The sequence below is a fragment of the Physeter macrocephalus genome, chromosome 20 (genome assembly GCF_002837175.3).
Source record: "Physeter macrocephalus isolate SW-GA chromosome 20, ASM283717v5, whole genome shotgun sequence".
NCBI lineage: Eukaryota > Metazoa > Chordata > Mammalia > Artiodactyla > Physeteridae > Physeter > Physeter macrocephalus.
In genome coordinates, this window is record NC_041233.1 from 75341601 (window position 1) to 75361628 (window position 20028).

The following is a 20028-nucleotide window of genomic DNA, read 5'->3' on the forward strand; positions in this document are numbered from 1 at the left end:
AGCCTGTGCCCCGCAACGGGAGAAGAGGCCACGACAGTGAGGGGCCCGCGTACCGCAAAAAAAAAAAAAAAAAAAAAAAAAGAAAAGATAAGCACTCACGTGGCTTTTGCAGGACGACTTGAGCAACCCAAACTTTTGCTTGATCTGGTTCGTCGTGAACTCTTGCCACTTGCCGTCCACCAGGGTCCGGGCTCTGATCTCGTACGTCACCAAGCGCTCTGCTCTCAGGCTGATGGTGCTGTGCTCATAGACGGAGGAGGCGAATTCCAAGTCGGTGTGCCTTATTCTCTGCAAGGAGGGTGACCCACCTTTAGGTGGAACCGAAACCAGGGTGACCCGGAGTTAGCGAAACCTGGTCCCTGCCACATCGGCCCCCCTGTCTGATGTGTACAGGGCGGAAGCGTTTCCCCATGGCCCCATTTCCTACATGCAGCTGCGGCTGAATCGGTTGGCATTTGAACCCTCACCATGAGCAAACCACTGGCCAACAGACTGGGGTTTGGCCAACTCAGGAAAGCACCATGAAGTCAATCTATATTGAACGGGAAGGTCTTCACATCGCTTTGCCAGAGTTTAGAAAACCAACATAGTATTCATATGAGCACTTTGACTCCTGTTGTTACATAATTCATCTCTTCCATCCAGCAAAATCCATTATGTAGGGAAATGCGTGAGTCACTGGAGACCAAGGACTGGCCCAAAGAAGAGATGTGACTTGCTCAAGGACACATAAAGAGGTAGTGGCCAAGCTGGATGAAACCCCCGGTTTCTCATTCATGCATTCATTCACTTATCCACTCATAATACAAACATACCACCCCTACGTTCCTGTTCTGTGATTGGCAGTGGTAATAAAAAGATATGGTAATATTAAAGGTATGGTTTCTCAAGGAGCTTAAAGTTTTTGAGACTTATAATGAAACCCTAAGTGGAAGGTAGGGGTCCACCATCATAGCTGTCATTATCATCATCATCATCAGGGCCCTGTTCCAAGCCCTTTGCACAATTTAACACATTTAATACTCACAGCAACCTAGGAAGGTAGGTCTTATTACCTTGTCCATCTTAAAGGTCGGAAAGTGGACACAGGGAGGTTCCTGGGCTCGCCAAGATCAAACGGCTCACCAGGTGGTTTTGAATTCAGACTCTACTCTGAAACCCAGCTCTCCTGTCTCTCCTGAAAGTCCAGCAGGAGCGTGGAGGGGAAGGCGTCCACCTTCCTGACTCTTCCAGTGTCCTGTTCACAGCCTCGGCTTTGCCCCCCCTAGAGAAAACCATTTCCTCTGCCTTTATGGGCACTACGTGTTACCTCCCCAGAAGAATGGCCATCTGTAAAGCATCCCCCAGCGTGTACAAAGCCCCACAGGCGGTTCCAGAGGACTATCGTTTCACCTTGGCCTTACCAGTAGAGGCCATACAAACATGAAGACACTCCGTTTTGAGATCCCCATCTATCGAATGGGCTAATAGCAGCAACCTCACAATGTTGGTGCAAAAATCAAATGACATCACGACCACGAGCATGATTAGCCCAGGCTTACAGCACATTACAAATGAATTAGTAATTAATGTTTAATCAATTATTATTAATTCAGGGCTTCCCCGATGGTGCAGTGGTTGAGAGTCCGCCTGCCGATGCGGGGGACACGGGTTCGTGCCCCGGTCCGGGAAGATCCCACATGCCGCGGAGCGGCTGGGCCCGTGAGCCGTGGCCGCTGAGCCTGCGCGTCCGGAGCCTGTGCTCCGCAACGGGAGAGGCCACAACAGTGAGAGGCCCTCGTACCGCAAAAAAAAAAAAAAAAAATTATTATTAATTCAATATGAATTGATTCTGAATCTCAAAGGTTGTTTCAGAGACATATCTCTCCTGTGCTCTGTCCTTCTTACCTGCATATGAAAACTATATGAAGTAGTATCATGTTTGACTCCCTTTATCTCAAAGAAGAATCCATATATGGCAATCACTTTTGAATGTGTAGTATACTCCTAAACGGTGAAAGATAAGCAACAAAGTGACAGGGGTAAAAATCTTCAGTATTCAAAGGCAAGAAAACATAGCAAAACCAATTCTAGCTACAACTACTAAAGTGACTGATTTGTGATTTAAAACACAATGTTAGCCTAGGAAACAAAAGAAAAGACAAACTGTAGCGATTTTACAAATCCTTACAGGTTGGCCCCCAGTGGCAATACTGTTTGCTCGGCATGCCCCTTAGTGGGGAGAAGAGTGAGTTAGGCATATTCTTAGATGACCCGTGGTCTGCAGACCTTTGAAACAAGGCATTTTGCTCCAGTCTGATAGGACTAAGAGACCCGCCATGCCCACGGTATTGCAGGGTGTCCTGGCCACTGTGGTCTGAAATCTGTCCACTTGGGCAGGTCCCTGCAAGCGCAGCCCATCCAGGCCTGACCCAGAGGGGAGTCTCTGATGATAGACTCAGGGCCCCAAGCCCGTAAAACACAAATTCTTTTGAGATCACTACTCGGGCGGCTTTAGTGATGTTGGAGGATTGCAGCCATTGCTTCAAGAATTGTACGTATCGAGGGAGCCCAAGACAGAGGGCAGCCACCAGCCGCTCAGGCTCCCCTGGTGACTGAGCACCCAGAGGCTTTGCAGCCGAGCTCCCTAACTCATTGCCGCTTTGATTCTGGGCTCCGTCTAAAGAGCTGCTCAGAATAGCCGCCCTTGCAACCTTAACCACGGGCTCAGAGTGGAATCTCTTCTTGGGAAGTTGGCAGCTCACCATGTTTGTGGGGAAGAGGATGACCAACTCATCCCAGTTTGCCCAGGCCTTTCCTGGTTTTAGAACATCCCCAGGAAACACCTCCAACCCTGGAAAGCTGGGACAGTTTGGTCACCCTCATGGGAATCGTAGATGTGCCCGTCAAGTGACCGACTGGCCTGTCCCAGGGCCCCGTCTTGTGCATTTTACTTCTAAGGGGGTGGCAAGTGTGCAGGAGAGACCCCTATGATTTCCTCTTCTGCCCCGGCCTTCCTACCAGAGGGAGGAAGTGAGCATGGCTGTTGTGCAAAGGCCTCTAACCAAGCATGGGACGGGATGATTCTTCCCCTGGCTCAGGCCCAGTGGTCAGTACCTGGTTAAAGAGCAGCCCGAATCTCACCCCCTGGGTGGTAAGATCTTTCACGTGGGCCATGTCGCCCCCGTTCTCCAGCTGAAAGGAAAACACACACCACTTACCAGCAGCCCGATCCCCTAACATCATCCTCACTACCTTGTTCCCTACAAACCCCCATCATGCTCGAAAGAGTTCTGTCTCTGGAGCCTACACTCACCCATGAATCCAGTCCACAGTATTTACTGAAAACCTACTAGCCAGGTACCATGCTCAATGCTTTCGGAAGATGCAAAGATGAGAACAAGAAAAATGTCCCAGCAGTTTTTTCTTATTTGAGAAATAAAATGTATACAGCAGGAGCCCGATTACAAGGCAGAGAATATTCATGGCTATAAAGTCAAGAGCAAGTACGGCCCCATAGGGCAGGCTCCACGTGAGGGCGGGGGCCCGGAGGGAGCAAATTTCAGGAGGATGACATTGGTGGCAGGGGGCAAAAGGAAGGAGGTGGGCAGGGCTGGAAGGACATGAAAAGGGAGGTGGGGGACTTCCTGAGGTGTCCAGCCCCAGCCCCGAGACTGTCCCCTCTCTCTCTGTTGCCCCTTCCATCCTCTACTCTGTTAGAACACGATCTTGAGTTATGTCCCAGAGAAGCACGGTTCCACGGAGTGGTTATCTACTGCGTACGGGTCACTGAGCCCTGTGGTTTGCACATTACAATAGGTATTTGTTGAGCTGAATTTAATTTTAACCAGTGACTCATAAATCTTCAGAATTCAAACACTGCCCCACTTCATCTCTGAAAATGCATGATTGGAAACACATAAGAAGCACAACAGTTTGCACAGACAATTCACAAAGGGGGAAATGCCATATGGCAAAATATTCATATTTTCTAGTAATAAAGGGAATGCATATTTAAAAATGAGATGCCATTGTTCCCTTCACAATCGACACAAGTGATCTGAAAGGAAAATGCTCTATGTTGCTGAGCTTGTTCAAAGAAAGGCACCTCATTTATCACTGGGGAAGGAGTAATTTGGTCCAAATTTTGCCAATATGTATCAAGAACAAAAGTGCACATTCCTTTTGGGGCCAGTATTTTCTACTCTTCAGATTCTCCTATAAGAAAATAATTCTAAGTATAGTAAAATAAACCATTACGTGCAAATGCATTCACCACGCAGCCTACTTATAATAGTTATAGCAGTTAGAAACACCATGACTTTTCTACAATAAAGGAAAGGCCAGGTAGCATTGTTTGTAGCATATCCTCTTGGTGGAAGAGTTTGCAGCCAGTAAAAATGGTGATAAGAAGCACATTCATTAACTGTATTTTTTTAAAACAGACCTGAAGGCAGTAAAATGCAATAAGAAGTCAGCAATGGTTGTTTTGGGGTGATGGGTCTGAGAGTATGTGTCTTCTTTCTTTCAGTTTCTCTGAATTTTGAAAATTTTCAATAATAAGCACATGACATTTGTATCTGGGAGGGGACTCTGTCTGGAGGGCCGCGTGGCCAATTGTCCCCGACTCTCCGGGTCAACAGGACAGATGTTCTAAACACCTGGGCTCCAAGGCAGGGCCTCCTCTCTCCTCCCCTCCAGGCTTGTCTCCTCCCACTTCCTGGGGAAGGATCCAGATACTTCCCGACCTCAGAGGCCCAGAGGTTTCGAATGCAAAACACATCCCCAGAAAAAGCAAAGGCAATAAATTTCGATAACTGTTTCCGTGCTGAGCTGGCGACTCACCGCGTGGTAATGGTTGGCTATAACCCGGACCAGCAAGGATTCAGGGAAGAAGTTAATGTGCCTTAGCTCCTCCAGATCCTTGCCTGGGAAGAAGCACAAAGGGGACATTCTTATGGATTTATTCATAAGAGAACTGCAAAAATCTCATACGGAGGGAAAAAGGAGGAAGTTGGGAGCTGAGGACTGGCGGGCATTCCCGGGCCCCGGGAATCGTTACATGTGTGGAACCCAAGTGGGACGTGCCACGGCCCTTTCCCTCAAAGGGTCCACAGCCCCCGGCCACAATCCTGCCCAAGGAGGGAGGGCTGAGATCTGATAAACAGTGTCTTTGGAGTGTCTAGAAGCAATGTGGACAGACTATCTGGGCTCCATCAACCGTTTGTGGGTTTTGGAGCTACTCATTCTGTCTGGATAACTGGAAATGGCTTTGAAAAAGTTCTCAAATATCCTTTCAGACGCAAAGCTCTCACTGGTGGCCACCTGGGCTGCCCCAAACACACTCCCCAAGAGTTCCCTCTCTTTCCAAGTCACAGCTGCCCTGTTCTGGGCCCAGAGCATGAGGAAACTCAAGCTTGGAGCACAGACCCACAGCTTTCTCCCAAACTGCCGAGCAAGCGAGCGACCCAGAGGGGACACCGCTCTACAGGGCATGCGGTTAGATGGCGACACGCAGCCCTGGGCGCTGAGTACCCTTTCGTAATCGGTAAGCCCCTTCCATCCATCATCATGTTTTACAGAAGCTCTGATTATCCCCATTTTACAGACAAGGAAACTGAGACCAGGCAGCCAACTGACTTTCCTAAAGTCACACACCTTGGAAATGACAAAGCCAGATCTCAGCTGATTCCTTTGGAAACGTCTGGTGGGGCTTCCTCAGGAGTGGCTGAGGCGTGTGGCAGGGCCCCAACCGCCTCCCCTGGACGCACTCCCACTGGCCGGGGCTTACCTTTGGTGATGCCGTGCAGACGCAGGCAGAGGAAGAGCGGCATCCAGTTCTGTCCCACATCCCGGTCCAGAAAGGAACACTCCCTGGGGAAGCTTAGCAGAGGTGCAAAGAGGAATAAAAGGCCTTCAGAACACTCCTTTCTGGAACTGGCTGGGGCTCGTGAAAGTCATGTCAGAGACTAGCGGTTTCACCAGCCAGGGGTAGGTGGCGCCTGGTTCTCTCTGGATGGGTGGGGAGTGTGGAAGCAGAGGGGGGCTGCCCCCCGAGGTTGTAATGAGACAAAGGGTTATATTCCCCTTGCATAGCACCTACCACATAGTAGGTGCCCGACAAATACTCATTAAATGACGATGGGAACGCCTAACTGTACAGAGGATTTCAGGATACGTTTTCTCACTTGAGTCTCACAAACTTCTCAAGGGGCAGACAGGAGAAGTATCATCGGCTCCATTTTACAGATGAAAAAACAACGGCTCAGCCAGGACTTGAACCCAGGGTTTCTGATTCCCCCTCTACACATGCTGCCCTTTGAGTAGGTGGCCAGTTTAGGCACTTCAAAAGCACTTTCTGGTAGAATCAAGAAGAAAGAAAGGTCGGATGAGTGGGTAACTCGTTTTAGCAACTGGTTCCAGGATCAGTTCTGGACAGTGTTAATACTAAACTCTGGTTAATTTCCACACGAGGCTGAGGTCAGGGCTGGGTTGAAACCAGACTCCCCTTGAGAAGACATGTACACACAGGCACACATCCACTCTTGTTCTGAAACAACTTGCTTCATAAAATGGTCACTTTTGACAAATGGGGACGACGGGGGATAATTTTTCCAATGACTTTGGAAACACACAGTCATTCCCTCAAGTCAGATCCTGTATGAGACCCGCCAAGGGCACTTTTAGAATATTTTTCCATGAATCAAGAGTGATGTCCAAATCACACCCTGTCCCAGCCAGACTGAACACTCCATTGGCCCCGTGTCCTGCCTCTGCTGGGGGTGCCCACCAACCTGCCTGGCGACCATTTGTTTTCACAAGATCTGGGAATTCCTGGGACTCTCCAACTCCTCCTCATGGCAGTGGTCCCAGGAGAGAAGTTTAAGGATTCTGAGGCGTTGTGAGAGGGGAGAGGGGCGCGAAGACAAATGAGCGAATTCAAATTCAGTGATTATTTCTTAGAATCTCTGGGGGTGGACGGACCAGGCATAAATAAAGGAGGGCTGATACTTCCAGGAGTGCAGGGCTATTGATCCTGGATCCAGCCCTCCATTACCCAGGGCAGGTGGAGTTGGGCTAGTGTGGGCCGTGCCACTGCCCTGAGAAACACGGATCTCTTAGCTGGACAAATAACGCTCGCTTGACTCCCTTCCCAGACGTGAATGCCTCCTCCTTCCCTGCCTCTCTCTCACCGTTTAATGGAAGAATCAGCTAGGTGGCACCATGGCGGGCGCAGGCGTCAAGGAAGAAAGAAGGGGCTGAGCTGACGCAGAGCCCCCAGCCCAGCTGCGTGCTCCAGGGAACGAGCCCAGACCCTCGGCAAGGGCTCCCACAGCCTGGAGTGGCCCCTGAGGAGAGAGAACTTGCTGGAGCTGCAGGTTAATACAGTTTCAGCCAGGAGGGAAAGGACCATCTAGAGGACAGGTTTCCCCTCCAGCTCAGAAGCCCCCAGGCGCCAACTCCACAGCTTTGTGGGAAGGATGCTGGGAGAATAGGAGGGACCCGAGGCCCCCGAGTCTCCCTATGAGAGGCACTCAGCCAGACGACCGTCAGCCAGGACCTCTCCAGGCAGACCTCCTCCCCGAGAAGATTCTGAATGAGCTTTACTGAGACAGGTGATTGGACTTTATGACCCCTTTGGATCACAGGAAGTGGCACTGATGGTGGCTGAGTTGGACAGGTCACAGGTCAGCTCATGCATCGCCCAACCACGCTTGGGGTCCCTGGGCTTGGGCCCTGGAGTCAGACAGACCAGGTTCCAGTCCTGGGCCAGCCGGCCGTCAGCCGCGTGACCCAGCCTCCCCAAGCTTCCATCTCCTTTTCTGTCCGGGGGCACAACAGCCACACGTGCTTCCCTGGGTAGTCGGGAGAAGTAAAGGTGACAGAACTTGTGATATGTCGGGCACAGCTGCTGGTCCTAGTGGTACGCCGGGCTTCATGATTGCCACCGTTGTCCTCTCACCCCAAGGGAAGAGACCTGAACTTGAGCCGCCGGTCAAGTGCGTGGCCGTGTTCTTGCTGGCGTTCATTATCGCTGCCACCCTCTAACTCGCCGGAGCCATGGGCCACCTCAAAGGAAGTAAACGGTGGCCTCAGCTGCTGATTTTCTAAAATCCCAAAGCATCTGAGCAGCGTGGTCCAGCGCCTTGAACCAGTGGGCGTAACCCTGCCCCTGGAGCCGGGCGGGTGGATGGCTGCAGAGCCGGGACGCTGCCCCGGCCTCCCGAGAACAGCCCACGTGTTTCCATCTAACCCGGCTCAACTCCGCGGCTGGGCCGCGGCATCTGGATTCTCTGGGCCAAGGATGAGCACGCTCACCTGATGTAACGTAAAGTGGGGGAAGCTGGCTGCTGCGTGCGTCGGGACCTCTTTGCGTGGCTGTTTGGCGGAAACAAAGGCTGGCATGCACGGCTTCCCCGGGCGCTGAGCTCTGTCTCTGCAAAGACTTTGGGTTTAGCACTGACTATTCTGGGACAAGCTTCAGGCCATGGTGTCTGCCTCCTGAAGTCCATGGGAAACCCTTGGGGCATGACCCCCTTAGGGAGGACAGTTCACAGGTCCTTGATACTGAAAGATACACCCAGGTCGGCTCCGGGTTCTGCTTGCAAGACCCTGGGGACAAATCCTCCCTTCTGACCTCCTGAAAGGCAGTGCCAGGGACAAGTCTCTGTCAGACTGGCACAGGTTGGCATTTGAGAGCTGCCATCAGCCACGACCTTCTTGCTTCCTCCAGCCTGTCATCTGTCAGTCATTCACCCTTTCAGACTCAGAGCCCCACTAGCCCAGCACTTCAAATTTTAGCCTTTTAAATGCACACTCTAGAATTCTGACACGTGCTACAGCACAGATGAACCTTGAAGACATTGTGCTAAGTGAATCACGCCAGACACGAAAGGACAAATACTGTATGCTTCCACTTATGTGAGGTTCCTAGAAGAGGCACATTCACAGAGGCGGAGGTAGAATGGTGGTTGCCAGGGGCGGCGGGGACGGGCAGAGGACAAAGGGGATTCATTGTTTAATTTGGATGCAGTTTCAGTTTAGGAAGATGAACAATGGATGGTGATTGGATGGTGACCCATCCTCCACCAAAAGATGGATGATGGTGATGGTTGCACAACAGCGTGAATGGACTTAATGCCCCTGAGCTGTACACATAAAAATGGTTAAAATGGTCATTTTTATGTTATGTATATTTTACCACAATAAACAAATTAGAGTTAAAAATTACTTAGTTTCTATGAAAAATATCTGAACGAATAGTTTATACTTTAAAGTAAAATTTGAATAAAATCACACACTCGGGGGAAGGGAACACGGCTTTTTTCAAAAGGTAACTCGGTGTGGAAGACCTGGACGCCTTCTGAAACCCAAGAAGCAGGAAATGGTCCTCCTGGCTCCTGACACCAAAGTGTGGTAAGGAAACAACAATTCTGAATGTCGCTGCCACCACCATCACCTAGCAAATGTCACCGCCATTCAGGACGTCCTGCCAAGTGCTGTGCTGGGCCTTTTCTTTGAGTCAGCACGAACCTACCTCAGACCCGACGAGGGGGTATTGTTAACCTCTGCAGCCACTAAATGGCAGCGGTAGGACTCAGACCCAGGGCCGCTACCTGCTAACACACACCTCGTTTACTGAGTGTGTTGTTTGTCTCTGCTTCCGAGATTGTAAACTCTGTGAAGATGGAGATTTTTGTCTGTTTCATCTACTCTCGTATTCACAGCACCCTTTACAGTGCCTGGTTCTCAGGCAAGTCAGCTTGCAATAATGTTAAGTGAATTAATTGGATGAATGAGCTGGTCCTTGCCAACCCACCAGGCTCAGTCCTACCAACCCAACCCCACGCTCACGCATACTTCACCTTCTAGGAATGCAGTTCCAGCCCAGTGCATGTGTGGGCATGCACACACACACACACACCACACACACACATACATGCACAGACCAGGCTCTTCTATGCCAATTTTCCTACGCTCACGGGGCCCTGTCTGTTGTTACCACGATTATTTGTCAGGCCAAGTCCTCTGGGTCATTTGTCGAGACCCAGTCAATGTCATCTTGGCTATGAAGATGAAGATGGTCCTGACCTTTGCCCAAAGGCAGAAGTGGGTCTAGAAATTCTGTGTAATGATGATGCTATCTGCCCTTCGCAAGAGCCTCCTGCATCCAGACACTTATATTCCTTGTGTTCCTCCAAAGTCTCCACTCTTACTGTTGAAGAAGACGTCTTGGGGCCACCCAGTTTGGGTGAAAAGCCAAGAAGCCACCTGAGGGAAGTGCAAAGGTAGAAAGGAGAAGGAATCAATAATATTTAGGGACCTTCAAAAGAGGGAGATTCAGCTTCCAGGGAGCCAAGCTAAGGCGGATAGGAACACTGCTGGTCAGAGACAGAGAAGAAATGAAAACGGCAAGACACACAAACACAAAAGAAATATATCAACCTCCCTGCGCAGGGCTTGGGGGAGAGATTCTGACAGAGAACAATTGAACCATCCTCATGTCCATGACTCATGGACTACTTCAAAGTGAATGTTCTGGTAAAGAGATCAGAGTTGTCACACCAGGGGTGCCCGGTTGCATGATGACTCGGTGGTTATACTTGCAAATGCCATCCATTAATCACAAGAGACACATGGCTGTGTGCCCGCCCTGGCACACAGCATCACCGTGCATTTCCTTCGGACACCCGTGGGCTGGGATGCTCGGAGTGCAGGGCACGGCCGGGCCACTCTCCTCGGAGGCTCCCCTCGTTTTATATACGGGAAGGTGGTGCTGGGTTTGTCGGGCCGGTGCTCACCCACACAGCCGGCACATGCTCTTGTTCTCTCTCCAAGAAGCTCAGAGAAGGAAACTGTCTAGTGCACAGGTGAGATCCAGGAAGGCTTCCTGGAGGAGTCCTTGGCCAGCTCCGTAAAATCTGGGTCAGATTTGGACGGGGCATAGGAGGGAGGAGACTCTGCTGCAGAGGTCAGGGAAATCTAATAGTTGGGATGGTGTGGAAATTGGATTCACTGACTGCTTTCAATGGCCTCTTTCTGGTGAGGTTGCTGGAATCCACCCTTGCAGTGTCTGAAAGGGACCCATTTAGGGATTAACAAATCAGCTAGGGACTAGAATTACAGGTCCGTTCATGACTCGCCCTTAACTCAAAGACCTCAAAGTAAAAGCATGTGTCCGACGATCTAGGAGCCCCAGGTCCACCCAGCTCCACCACCAATTTGCAAAAGGCGCCCAAGCAAGCCCCTTACCATCCCTGCATGGATTTTACAGACACACTGTTGAGTGAAAAAATCCAGACCTTTAAAAGTCTATGCTATAAGATTCTATTTAAAATTCAGACGCAGCCAAGACATCTCCATAGTAAAAGAAGCCAGGATACCCGTTCACCTTGGTGTGAGAGAGGTAGTGACTGAAATAAGGCACGTTAGGGGGCCGGTCAGGTTCTGTTTCTTGGTCTGGGTGCTGGTTACACAGGTGTGTGCACTTTGTGGAAATTCACTGAGCTGTTCACTTAAGGTTTGTGTGCACTTTGCTGTATGTATTTTATATTTTGATGAAAAATGTACTTTAAAAAAAAGTGCCGGAACTTCCCTGGCAGTCCAGTGGGTAAGACTCCACCTGCCAATGCAGGGGGTGCAGGTTCGATCCCTGGTCGGGGAGCTAAGATCCCACATGCCTCGGGGCCAAAAAAACAAAACATAAAAAACAGAAGCAATATCGTACCAAATTCAATAAAGACTTTTAAAATGGTCCATACCAAAAAAAAAAAACTTAAAAAAAAAGTGGAAAATTTGCCTGTCTCTGGCTCTTCTCCAACTGATGAATTTTTACAGCCCCCCTGGACTTCTCAAACTGCTAAGTGGAACGAAATGATGACTTCCTCTATGGACGAATGAAGGCAATGGTTTTGCTTACATTTTTTGTTTTTCTTACAAGGAAATGTTAAATTTAATTCTGGACAGCCTATTTGTATTTCTAAATTAACCACTGCCAGGAAAACAGGTGTGTGTGTGTGTGTGTGTGTCTGTGTGTGTGTGTGTGTGTGTGTGTGTGTGTGTGTGTGTATAGACACATGCATGTTCCCTTTCTATATTGATGTATTTAGACAACAATGAAAATAAGCTTTGAAGATGTTCTTAAACACGGAGCTAGGCAGAGAAACTGCCCCTTTCACTGTCCATCGGTGCTCCTGGCATAGAGCATATGTTCAATAACTATTTGTTGAATGAATGAAAAAAAAAATCAATGCATAAAAGAACACAGATGAGTAGAAAAGCCTCGGACATATGTCTTTAGGTGCAGGTACAGCGGTGCTGAAGGAGTTAACTGTTCAAATACCTTCCCTCCTAGCTCAAGACGCTGCTAAGACAGCTGAGAAAAGGAGCCTCTGATCTATTTTACTCAACTGCTGCTCTAAAGCCTCCTTTTTGGATGCTGGGCCAGAGCCAAGGCCACACCCAGAGCCAAGGCCACACCCAGAGCTGCAGCTCAGCCTCACTCCTGGTCGGGCTAACATTCAGGCAGCTTGTCCCGCTGCTGCCACATTATGAAAGCACAATCCCATTCTGGAGGTCCCCATACTGTGATGGTCCACTCTGACCTCTGTTCCCCGACCTGGGAGATACCTTATAAACCACTCTGTCATTTCAATTATTTCATCGACAGATGAAACTTTAAAAATTGGGCCAAACAGCCAACTTCCTTGGCTCTCATACCCAAGACTGTGAACTGTCTCCCAGGGTCTGCTCAGCTGCCCCACCTTCTAATGCTCCTGGAATGTCCCTGTCGGTGGCTGTGGAAACTCCCTTGACTAGCTGTTCCCTCTGTCTTCATTGAACTGTGGAGCTCAGCTCCTCTGGTGACTCAGTTCCGGCCCAGGCTGACCGTCACTTCCACCACTTCCACCTCTTCCACCACTGGAGCAGAGGTGCCTTGTTGCAGCCCAAGCCCCCAGGCCAGCAGCTCTGAGGCTCAGCCCCAGGGATCCTCAGGCCAACACAGAGCCCGGGCACCACGGCTGCCCCCTCCCATGTCTAGGGTAGGCATCACCAAACCATCGAGACATTATTTCCCACTGAGCCTCGAGAAAGCCTTAGAACTCTTCCTAGTCTAGTCCACCAAACAGGCCCTGCCCATCCGTAAAAATGGAAACTTGTCTGCCATCCCTCCTATTTCGAGCTGCCGCAGACATGGTGTTCTCTGAATTTGGCATTAGCGTGGTAAGACCCATTTCTCAGCTGGGGCAACCCAGCTCTATAGAAATGTCTGATGGAATTTCATCATTCCATAAGCTGTTATATGCTCAGCACGGTGCCAGGTGAGCTGAGGAGGCAATAAAGGATCGTAAACCCTTCCTACAAGCTGCTCACGACGTACCCAGGGAGACAGAACGTATGCACCCACCAAGGTGTTCGTAAGGGCCCGGTTGGCAAGGCTCCTGGGGAGGCCCCGCCGTGGATGGACTGAGAAGAGGAGGCAGAGCAGGCTGGGGTCAGGGGAGCCGGGGCAGCCAGCGCTGATCCCTCGGCTAAGGAGTCCCTCGGGGACTCAGGGGACAAGCGCTCGGGAGGCGGAGGCCATTGACCAGGGAGCACCTTATGGGTGCCACAGTTCTGGGGCAGAAGAGTCAGCTGGGACGGGAGGCGAATCAGCCGCAAGCCTAAAAATGGACCGCGGTCCTCAAAGTCGGAGGTGAGCCTGGGTGACCGCGGAGTGGAAGAGCATCTGAGTTCCAGACTGCCTCATCTTTTCTCCCAAGGGGACACCAAGCCTGCTGGAGGGAGGGAGAGGGAGTGAGGGAAGAAGGGATGTAGGGCAGGACCCAGAGGACACGGCTCCAGGTGGAGGACACACCATCCCAGCTGCTCAGGTCGGGCAGTGAGACCATTTGGAGACACACGAATGGTTTCCAGCAGGGGAAACCTTGCAGGCTCAGGGGGGCTCGGGGAAATGCGTGTGGAGGGCTGAGGTTTGGGGTCAAAATGGAATCAATGTCGATTCAGGAGTAATGCAGAAGCTATGATGGTAAGGAACGCCCGAGGATGGGGGGAGCCTTGGCGACCCCAGCTCAGGCAGGCCTGAGCTGAAAAGCGGGAAACCCCGCTTTCAGGGCCACATGCCTTCGCTCTCTCACTCCCACTTGTTTCTCTCACAGTAAAAACACAGTTCCAATGAATCACCCACATTCTAGCTCATTTCCTATCTCCCAGTTCTAGACATTTCCAGTAGGAGAGCTAACCTGGTGCCAAACAGCGACTTTTCCTGGTATGCATATGACTCATCAGAAAAAGTGTCTCTTGGGCTATTAAAAGAGTGGGAGCGGGTGTATCTAAGACATTTGGGTTCAAAGCAAATTATACAGAAACTAAGCAAGGACATGTCATTCTGGCAATGAACATTGCTTTCCCCAAATAACGAGACAGGAAAAAGGGGCTCTTTACTTGACATGGTGCACAGATGTTCCAGACAAGGATTAACTGCTTCAGAACAATGCAAGCAAAACTTGGCTTAAAACAGGTTGATGTGCTGATGAACCTGTAGAAGATGTGTTTATCTGCTAAAGTCACATGTGCAAAAGAAAAGGAATCTCTTGACTTCCTTGAATGCACCTTACCTTGCTTGGAAGCCCCCGTCCCTGCTGATACGGGGAACAGAACATAAACCTGATCACGAAGGTAAGCCTGCCCGTCTAGGGCGTTATCCTCCTGGCACTGTCTTTGGCTACAGGGCCATCACACTCTGCAACCAGCTTGGATGATGTGAGTGTATTTGCAAAGTTTTAATAGAAGCTAAAGAGGCACCAGATGGATTACTGCTTTCACCCTCACCCCCACCCTGTCCCCCAGTCTCATGCTGCCACAGCTGACACTGCCAGTGGGATTGAAAAGACAGAAAACACAGGCAGAGGAGGACACAGGGAGGGGAAGAAGATGCACTGCCAGGCAATTTTAGGAGTAATTGGCTAACAACAACACTGAAACTAGAGGCAGCCCCAGGATCTTTCTAGGCACCATGCCCAGGGATTCACGACTGAACCAGCTGCAGCGGGCACAAGAGAGAAACCCTCCCTGCCATCCTAGGAGTGGGCAGCAAAACGTCTTGGGATTTGGCAGGTCTGGGTTCAAGTCAGGCTCCATCCCTTATCGCTTGTATGATCTCTGACAAGGTATTCATCTCTACTTCAATTTCCTCATCTGTAAAATGGGAATAATAAAACCAGCCCCTGAGTACTAGGTAGATTAAATGAGATTACAAATAGAAAGTGTTTATCAGGGCTTCCCTGGTGGCGCAGTGGTTGAGAGTCTGCCTGCTAAATGCAGGGGACACGGGTTCGAGCCCTGGTCTGGGAGGATCCCGCGTGCCGCGGAGCAACTGGGCCCGTGAGCCACAACTGCTGAGCCTGCGCGTCTGGAGCCTGTGCTCCGCGACAAGAGAGGCCGCGATAGTGAGAGGCCCGCGCACCGCGATGAAGAGTGGCCCCCGCTCGCCGCAACTAGAGAGAGCCCTCGCACAGAAACGAAGACCCAACACAGCAAAAATAAATTAATAAATTAATAAACTCCTATCCCCAACATCTTAAAAAAAAAGTGTTTATCAGAATTATTGCATTTAGTAAGCATAATTAAATGGTGCCCATTCTTACACTGTAATTGTTATTTTTCACTTAAATGTTGAGATATCTAACTTTTAGAATTTATAAATTTAGAGATTCTAAGAGACTGGATTAATGCTACGAAATCTTCGTACATTCAAATGCTTTTTCATTTGTCCAGAAAATTCAGAATGTTATATGCTAACTAGTGAAATATAAATGAGAATGGTCTGGTCTGATTTAGGTACATTTTAAGTATGAAATTTTTAAGGCCAGAACGGTATGGTAATTTTCCTGAATAAACAGCGTACCTTTTGCATCATGTCTTTTACTGGACACAGAACACGTGCTCAAAGGCACGTGACTATCTCATATTATAACACCTATTATTCACTTTTTCAAGTAATCTAGTGGTTCAAAGTTATCCCATAATCTTAGATCCCATAAGAGAACTGCATTCCAAGCACTCTGAACGATGCTATGAAAAATAATATCACTGATGCTTTCCCCCATGATATTATGAGCAAACCAACAGTGTATGTACTATTCATCAATCAACACTAAGTCACGTTACCTGCTAAAAAATGAGAGCACGGTTTCGTACATCGGAATTGTCTGAGTTTTGTTGTTTAGTTGCAAGTAGACCCACAAAAGAAGGGTTTTCAGAAGGTGAAACTCGCTAAAAGTAAACAACCTGGCCAAAATAAAAGATTGAGAAGTAGTTTTAGGAATAGCCAAAACCACACCGTGTGTAAAAAACTGAAAAATTAAAAGTGAGTTTAGGAAGGAGGCAATACCACCCTGAGTCTGTAGGTGGACTCACATAGAGACATAGCGAGTGACTTGCTCAGGGTCACTCAGCTGGTAACCTGCATGGCTGGACCGTGAACCTCAAGTCACCTGTCACCACCAGAGCCTGTGTTTTCACCCACTGGCTGTGCTGCTGTTAAACAATGGCCATCACTGAATGAGCTCCTACTAGGAGACAGTGTTCCCAAGGCGTTTCCGTACTTTTTAAATTTAATTCCACACAGCAACCCTGCAGAGTTGGGATATATTCCTTACTTCGATAGATGTGGAAATTGGACTGACCCTACGGTTATTTAAAAATTTAATGTTTTGCTCATCATGGGGTTTTTTTGGTATTAATTCTCACTGGAAAATATTGCATTAAAATATATTTTATCTCAGTGACTGAGGTTTTTCATGCCCCTTAAATTTTGCACCTGAGGTGAGTGCCTCACCGGTCATATTCCAGTCCCGGCCCTGACTGAGGGCTGAAATGTGAGTAAGTTATCCAAAGTCACGTAATTCTGAGGTCAGACCTGGGCAGGGGTCAGTTCTGCCCCAAACTGGCTGTGGACCTCCTGCAGGCTGCTTACTGGCCCTGCAGCTGCAATTCCCTCATCTGTAACACAGTGATTATAGCAGTTGCCCAGAGGATACTTGTGACGGCTATGTGAGGTGACACGTCATATGAGTTTCCTATTGCTGCTGTAACAAATTGCCACAAACCGAGTGGCTTAAAACAACACAAATTTATTATCTTATTGTTCCAGAAGTCCTAAGTACAAAATGGATCTCCCTGGTCTAACATCAAGGTGTGGGCAGGGCCGTGCTCCTTCCTGAGGGTCTAGGGGAGAACCATTTCTTTGCCTTTTCCAGCTTCTAGAAGCCACTGGCGTCCCTTGGCTTGTGGCCCCTTCCTTCATCTTTGAGCCAGCGACACAGCATCTTCTAATCTCTCTCTGGTTCTGACTCTTCCTCCTGCCTCTCCCACATTGAAGAATCCTGTGATTACCCTGGGCCCACCCAGATTATCCAAGATAACCTCCCCAAGCCAAGCTCATTCAATTAGCAACCTTAGTTCCATCTGAAAACTCAATTCCCCTTTGCCGTGCAACCTAACACATTCACAGGTTCCAGGGCTTGGGATGTCGACATCTTTGGGGGACCATTATTGAGCTGACCACACATAGAGCAGTGCCTGGGCACAGTAATGGGCTCAGGGGGCAGCAGCTCTGACCCCTGGGTGGCAGGGCTCCGAGTGGCCCACCGAGAGGTTTGGCTCCTGGCTCCAGAGCCCACACTGTGCCTGCAGCAGCGTGAGACACCTCATCGGGGAAGAAGGGATGAGGAGGACTGGGTGCTGCTCTCCGTGGAATCAGCTCTGTAAAGGTTGTTTCCCAAACAGCTCCTCTAAGAGCCACAGACAACTTGGTTCTCTGAGTCATTTCAGTGTTTCTTAAGCCCATTGATATTTTCTGTCTCTGACCACGGAGACGCACCCTGGCTTCAAAATATATCATAGCCTCTTCAACCACCACTTTAGTGGTCATGGTGGGTGGAAGCCAAGCTAAACCGTGACTCTAAAAAACAATGGGAATGTCACCCTCCTGCCCCTCTCACTATTTCTGGACACAGTAGAACGGTCTCTTTCCTCTTAGTTTTTTTTAGGCACCTACAATGCGTGGGCTTCGACTCTGGCCAGACAGTGACCAAATTTGTCACTGTCCGGGCAATAACGGTGAGCCAGGAGGGGAGACATCACAGAATCACTTGGTATGATGTCCCCACAAGGAACTCTTCAACCACTGCTGGGCTGGGGAGCTACATGTCTTCTGGTGCAGAACCCACGCTTGAGGTCCTCAAGCCCAGAAGGTTCTTTGAGATCTTACCAAAGAGGAGCTTACCAACACAAGGGGAGGAATTGGGAGCTCCATGAATCGGGACCCTGGTTTTACTTTTATGATGAAGGGTAATTATTGAAATAAAGCCCTCTGTCTTTAGGCCAAGTATTAGTACCCTAAAGTATTAGTTCCTACAGGAAATAATCACGCTGAGGACATTCAAACATATTTTCATTTACCTAAGAGTTCCGATGACCTGAATCAAGACGGAACTCACAGAGATCCTAAACTTCCCTCCAACACAGGCGAACATCTGGGCTGTTCTACGTGTGTTTATTGGGGCTCACAAGTAGCCATTGGGATGTAACTGGTGTAAAAATGCCTTTAACAAGACATCGTCCTCTATTTTTATTGAGAAAACTGTATATAAACAATAAAGATCTCCTTCTGAACACAGACCATAGCGAAAGCCGTGCCCAAGTGAACAAGAAAATATGAACAAGGATGTCCATTGCAGCTCTGATTGTCATCACAAAAATGAAGCAAAATAAAACAAAAGGCCATTAGGAAGGGAACGAAAATATCGCTGTCTATTCATTCATCAGAGCCCTGTACAACAATTAAAATTTTAAATGCTAATTAGGTGCATGCATATCAATACGGCAAGAACACAGTCGCGTGATGTTAGTGAACAAAGTAAGGTGCAGGAAGTCACAATCACTGCAATCACTACGAGAAAGTCGATTTGAAATTTAAACCTTTGCAAAACCATACTGTGCATTAATTTTGCATGTACATATACGTAACAAGAATATAATCTCATGGACTGGATTCACACCAATCCTCCACTTTAGGGAGGGAGGGAGGCCAAGAGGAAGGAAGGGGAATAGGGCCGGGCGGGGGGATTTGGGCGGAGCACACAGCTGACTTCTGCTTTCTTGGTCATGTTTTATTTCTTAACTTACGACAAAATGCTACCATCTGTTCATTTGGGGAGGTGGGTCCGATTGTGTTTTGCATTATCCTCCTACCTCTGTAACTTTTTCTATAATCAAAAATATGATCTTCCATGTCCTTATTGATCTTGACCATCAATAAGGAATAAGAAAGCTTGGAGCAGAGCACACCAGTGGGCTGGTAATGACCACGGGCATTGAGGCCACTCAGACCTGGGTTCAATTCCCAACCCTCTTGCTGCAGGGCAGGAGCAATCCTTTCACGTCCTATCATCTCCATTCCTCGGGGGAAAACACGAGGACGACCTCCCAGGGTTGCTGTAAGAATGAGACCTGAAAACCCACTCAGCGTGTTCTGTATACCCCAAGTGCTTCCTAATTGGTAGGTATTGTTGTTATTAGCCAGAGAAGCATCAGCTGCAGGAAATACTGTTTGAGAGGGCTGCCCAGCGGTGTTCCAAATGCCGTGGAGGACACGGTGGCTTTTCTCAGGGAATTCCTGAGCCCTCAAGACTCTTTGCATCACAGACAGGAAGTCTGGGGGTGGTGGGACACGTGCCCCCCTGGTTGCAGGGCAGCCTTTCGTGCAGGTAGAACTAGACAGCCCTCTGAGTCCTCCATTCTCCTAAGTCTACAAGGAGCTTGGCTTCCAGAAAAACAGAATTCAGAATGAAGTTTTCATAATATTAGAGTGAGTGAAACAGGGTCACCGAGTGGTGACCTTTAAGGAGAGAACTGACTGAAAACCAGAGGCCCAGGAGGTCAGGAAAACTGTGTGTTTTACCACAGGTCATTTACAAGATGGAAAGAAAACCCCAAGGAAGATGAGGTCAAAGGGACTTCAGATGGGGAAGAAGGTGAATGGCC

The 20028-nt window shown here is 49.1% G+C and overlaps 1 protein-coding gene across 1 annotated transcript in view; it reads right to left on the minus strand.

Moving 5' to 3' along the window:
• The window catches only part of BTBD16 (BTB domain containing 16), a 17722-nt gene extending 1455 nt beyond the window's left edge, over positions 1 to 16267 (minus strand). Inside the window, exons 1-6 of the mRNA XM_028481855.1 lie at positions 16150 to 16267; positions 5771 to 5862; positions 4825 to 4907; positions 3097 to 3174; positions 1888 to 1986; positions 100 to 288 (exon numbers count right to left, since the gene is read on the minus strand). Coding sequence (XP_028337656.1) covers positions 100 to 288; positions 1888 to 1986; positions 3097 to 3174; positions 4825 to 4907; positions 5771 to 5862; positions 16150 to 16181 — 573 coding nt within the window. The 5' untranslated portion in view covers positions 16182 to 16267. The remainder of the gene's footprint in view (positions 1 to 99; positions 289 to 1887; positions 1987 to 3096; positions 3175 to 4824; positions 4908 to 5770; positions 5863 to 16149) is intronic.
• Positions 16268 to 20028: the final 3761 nt, after the last annotated feature.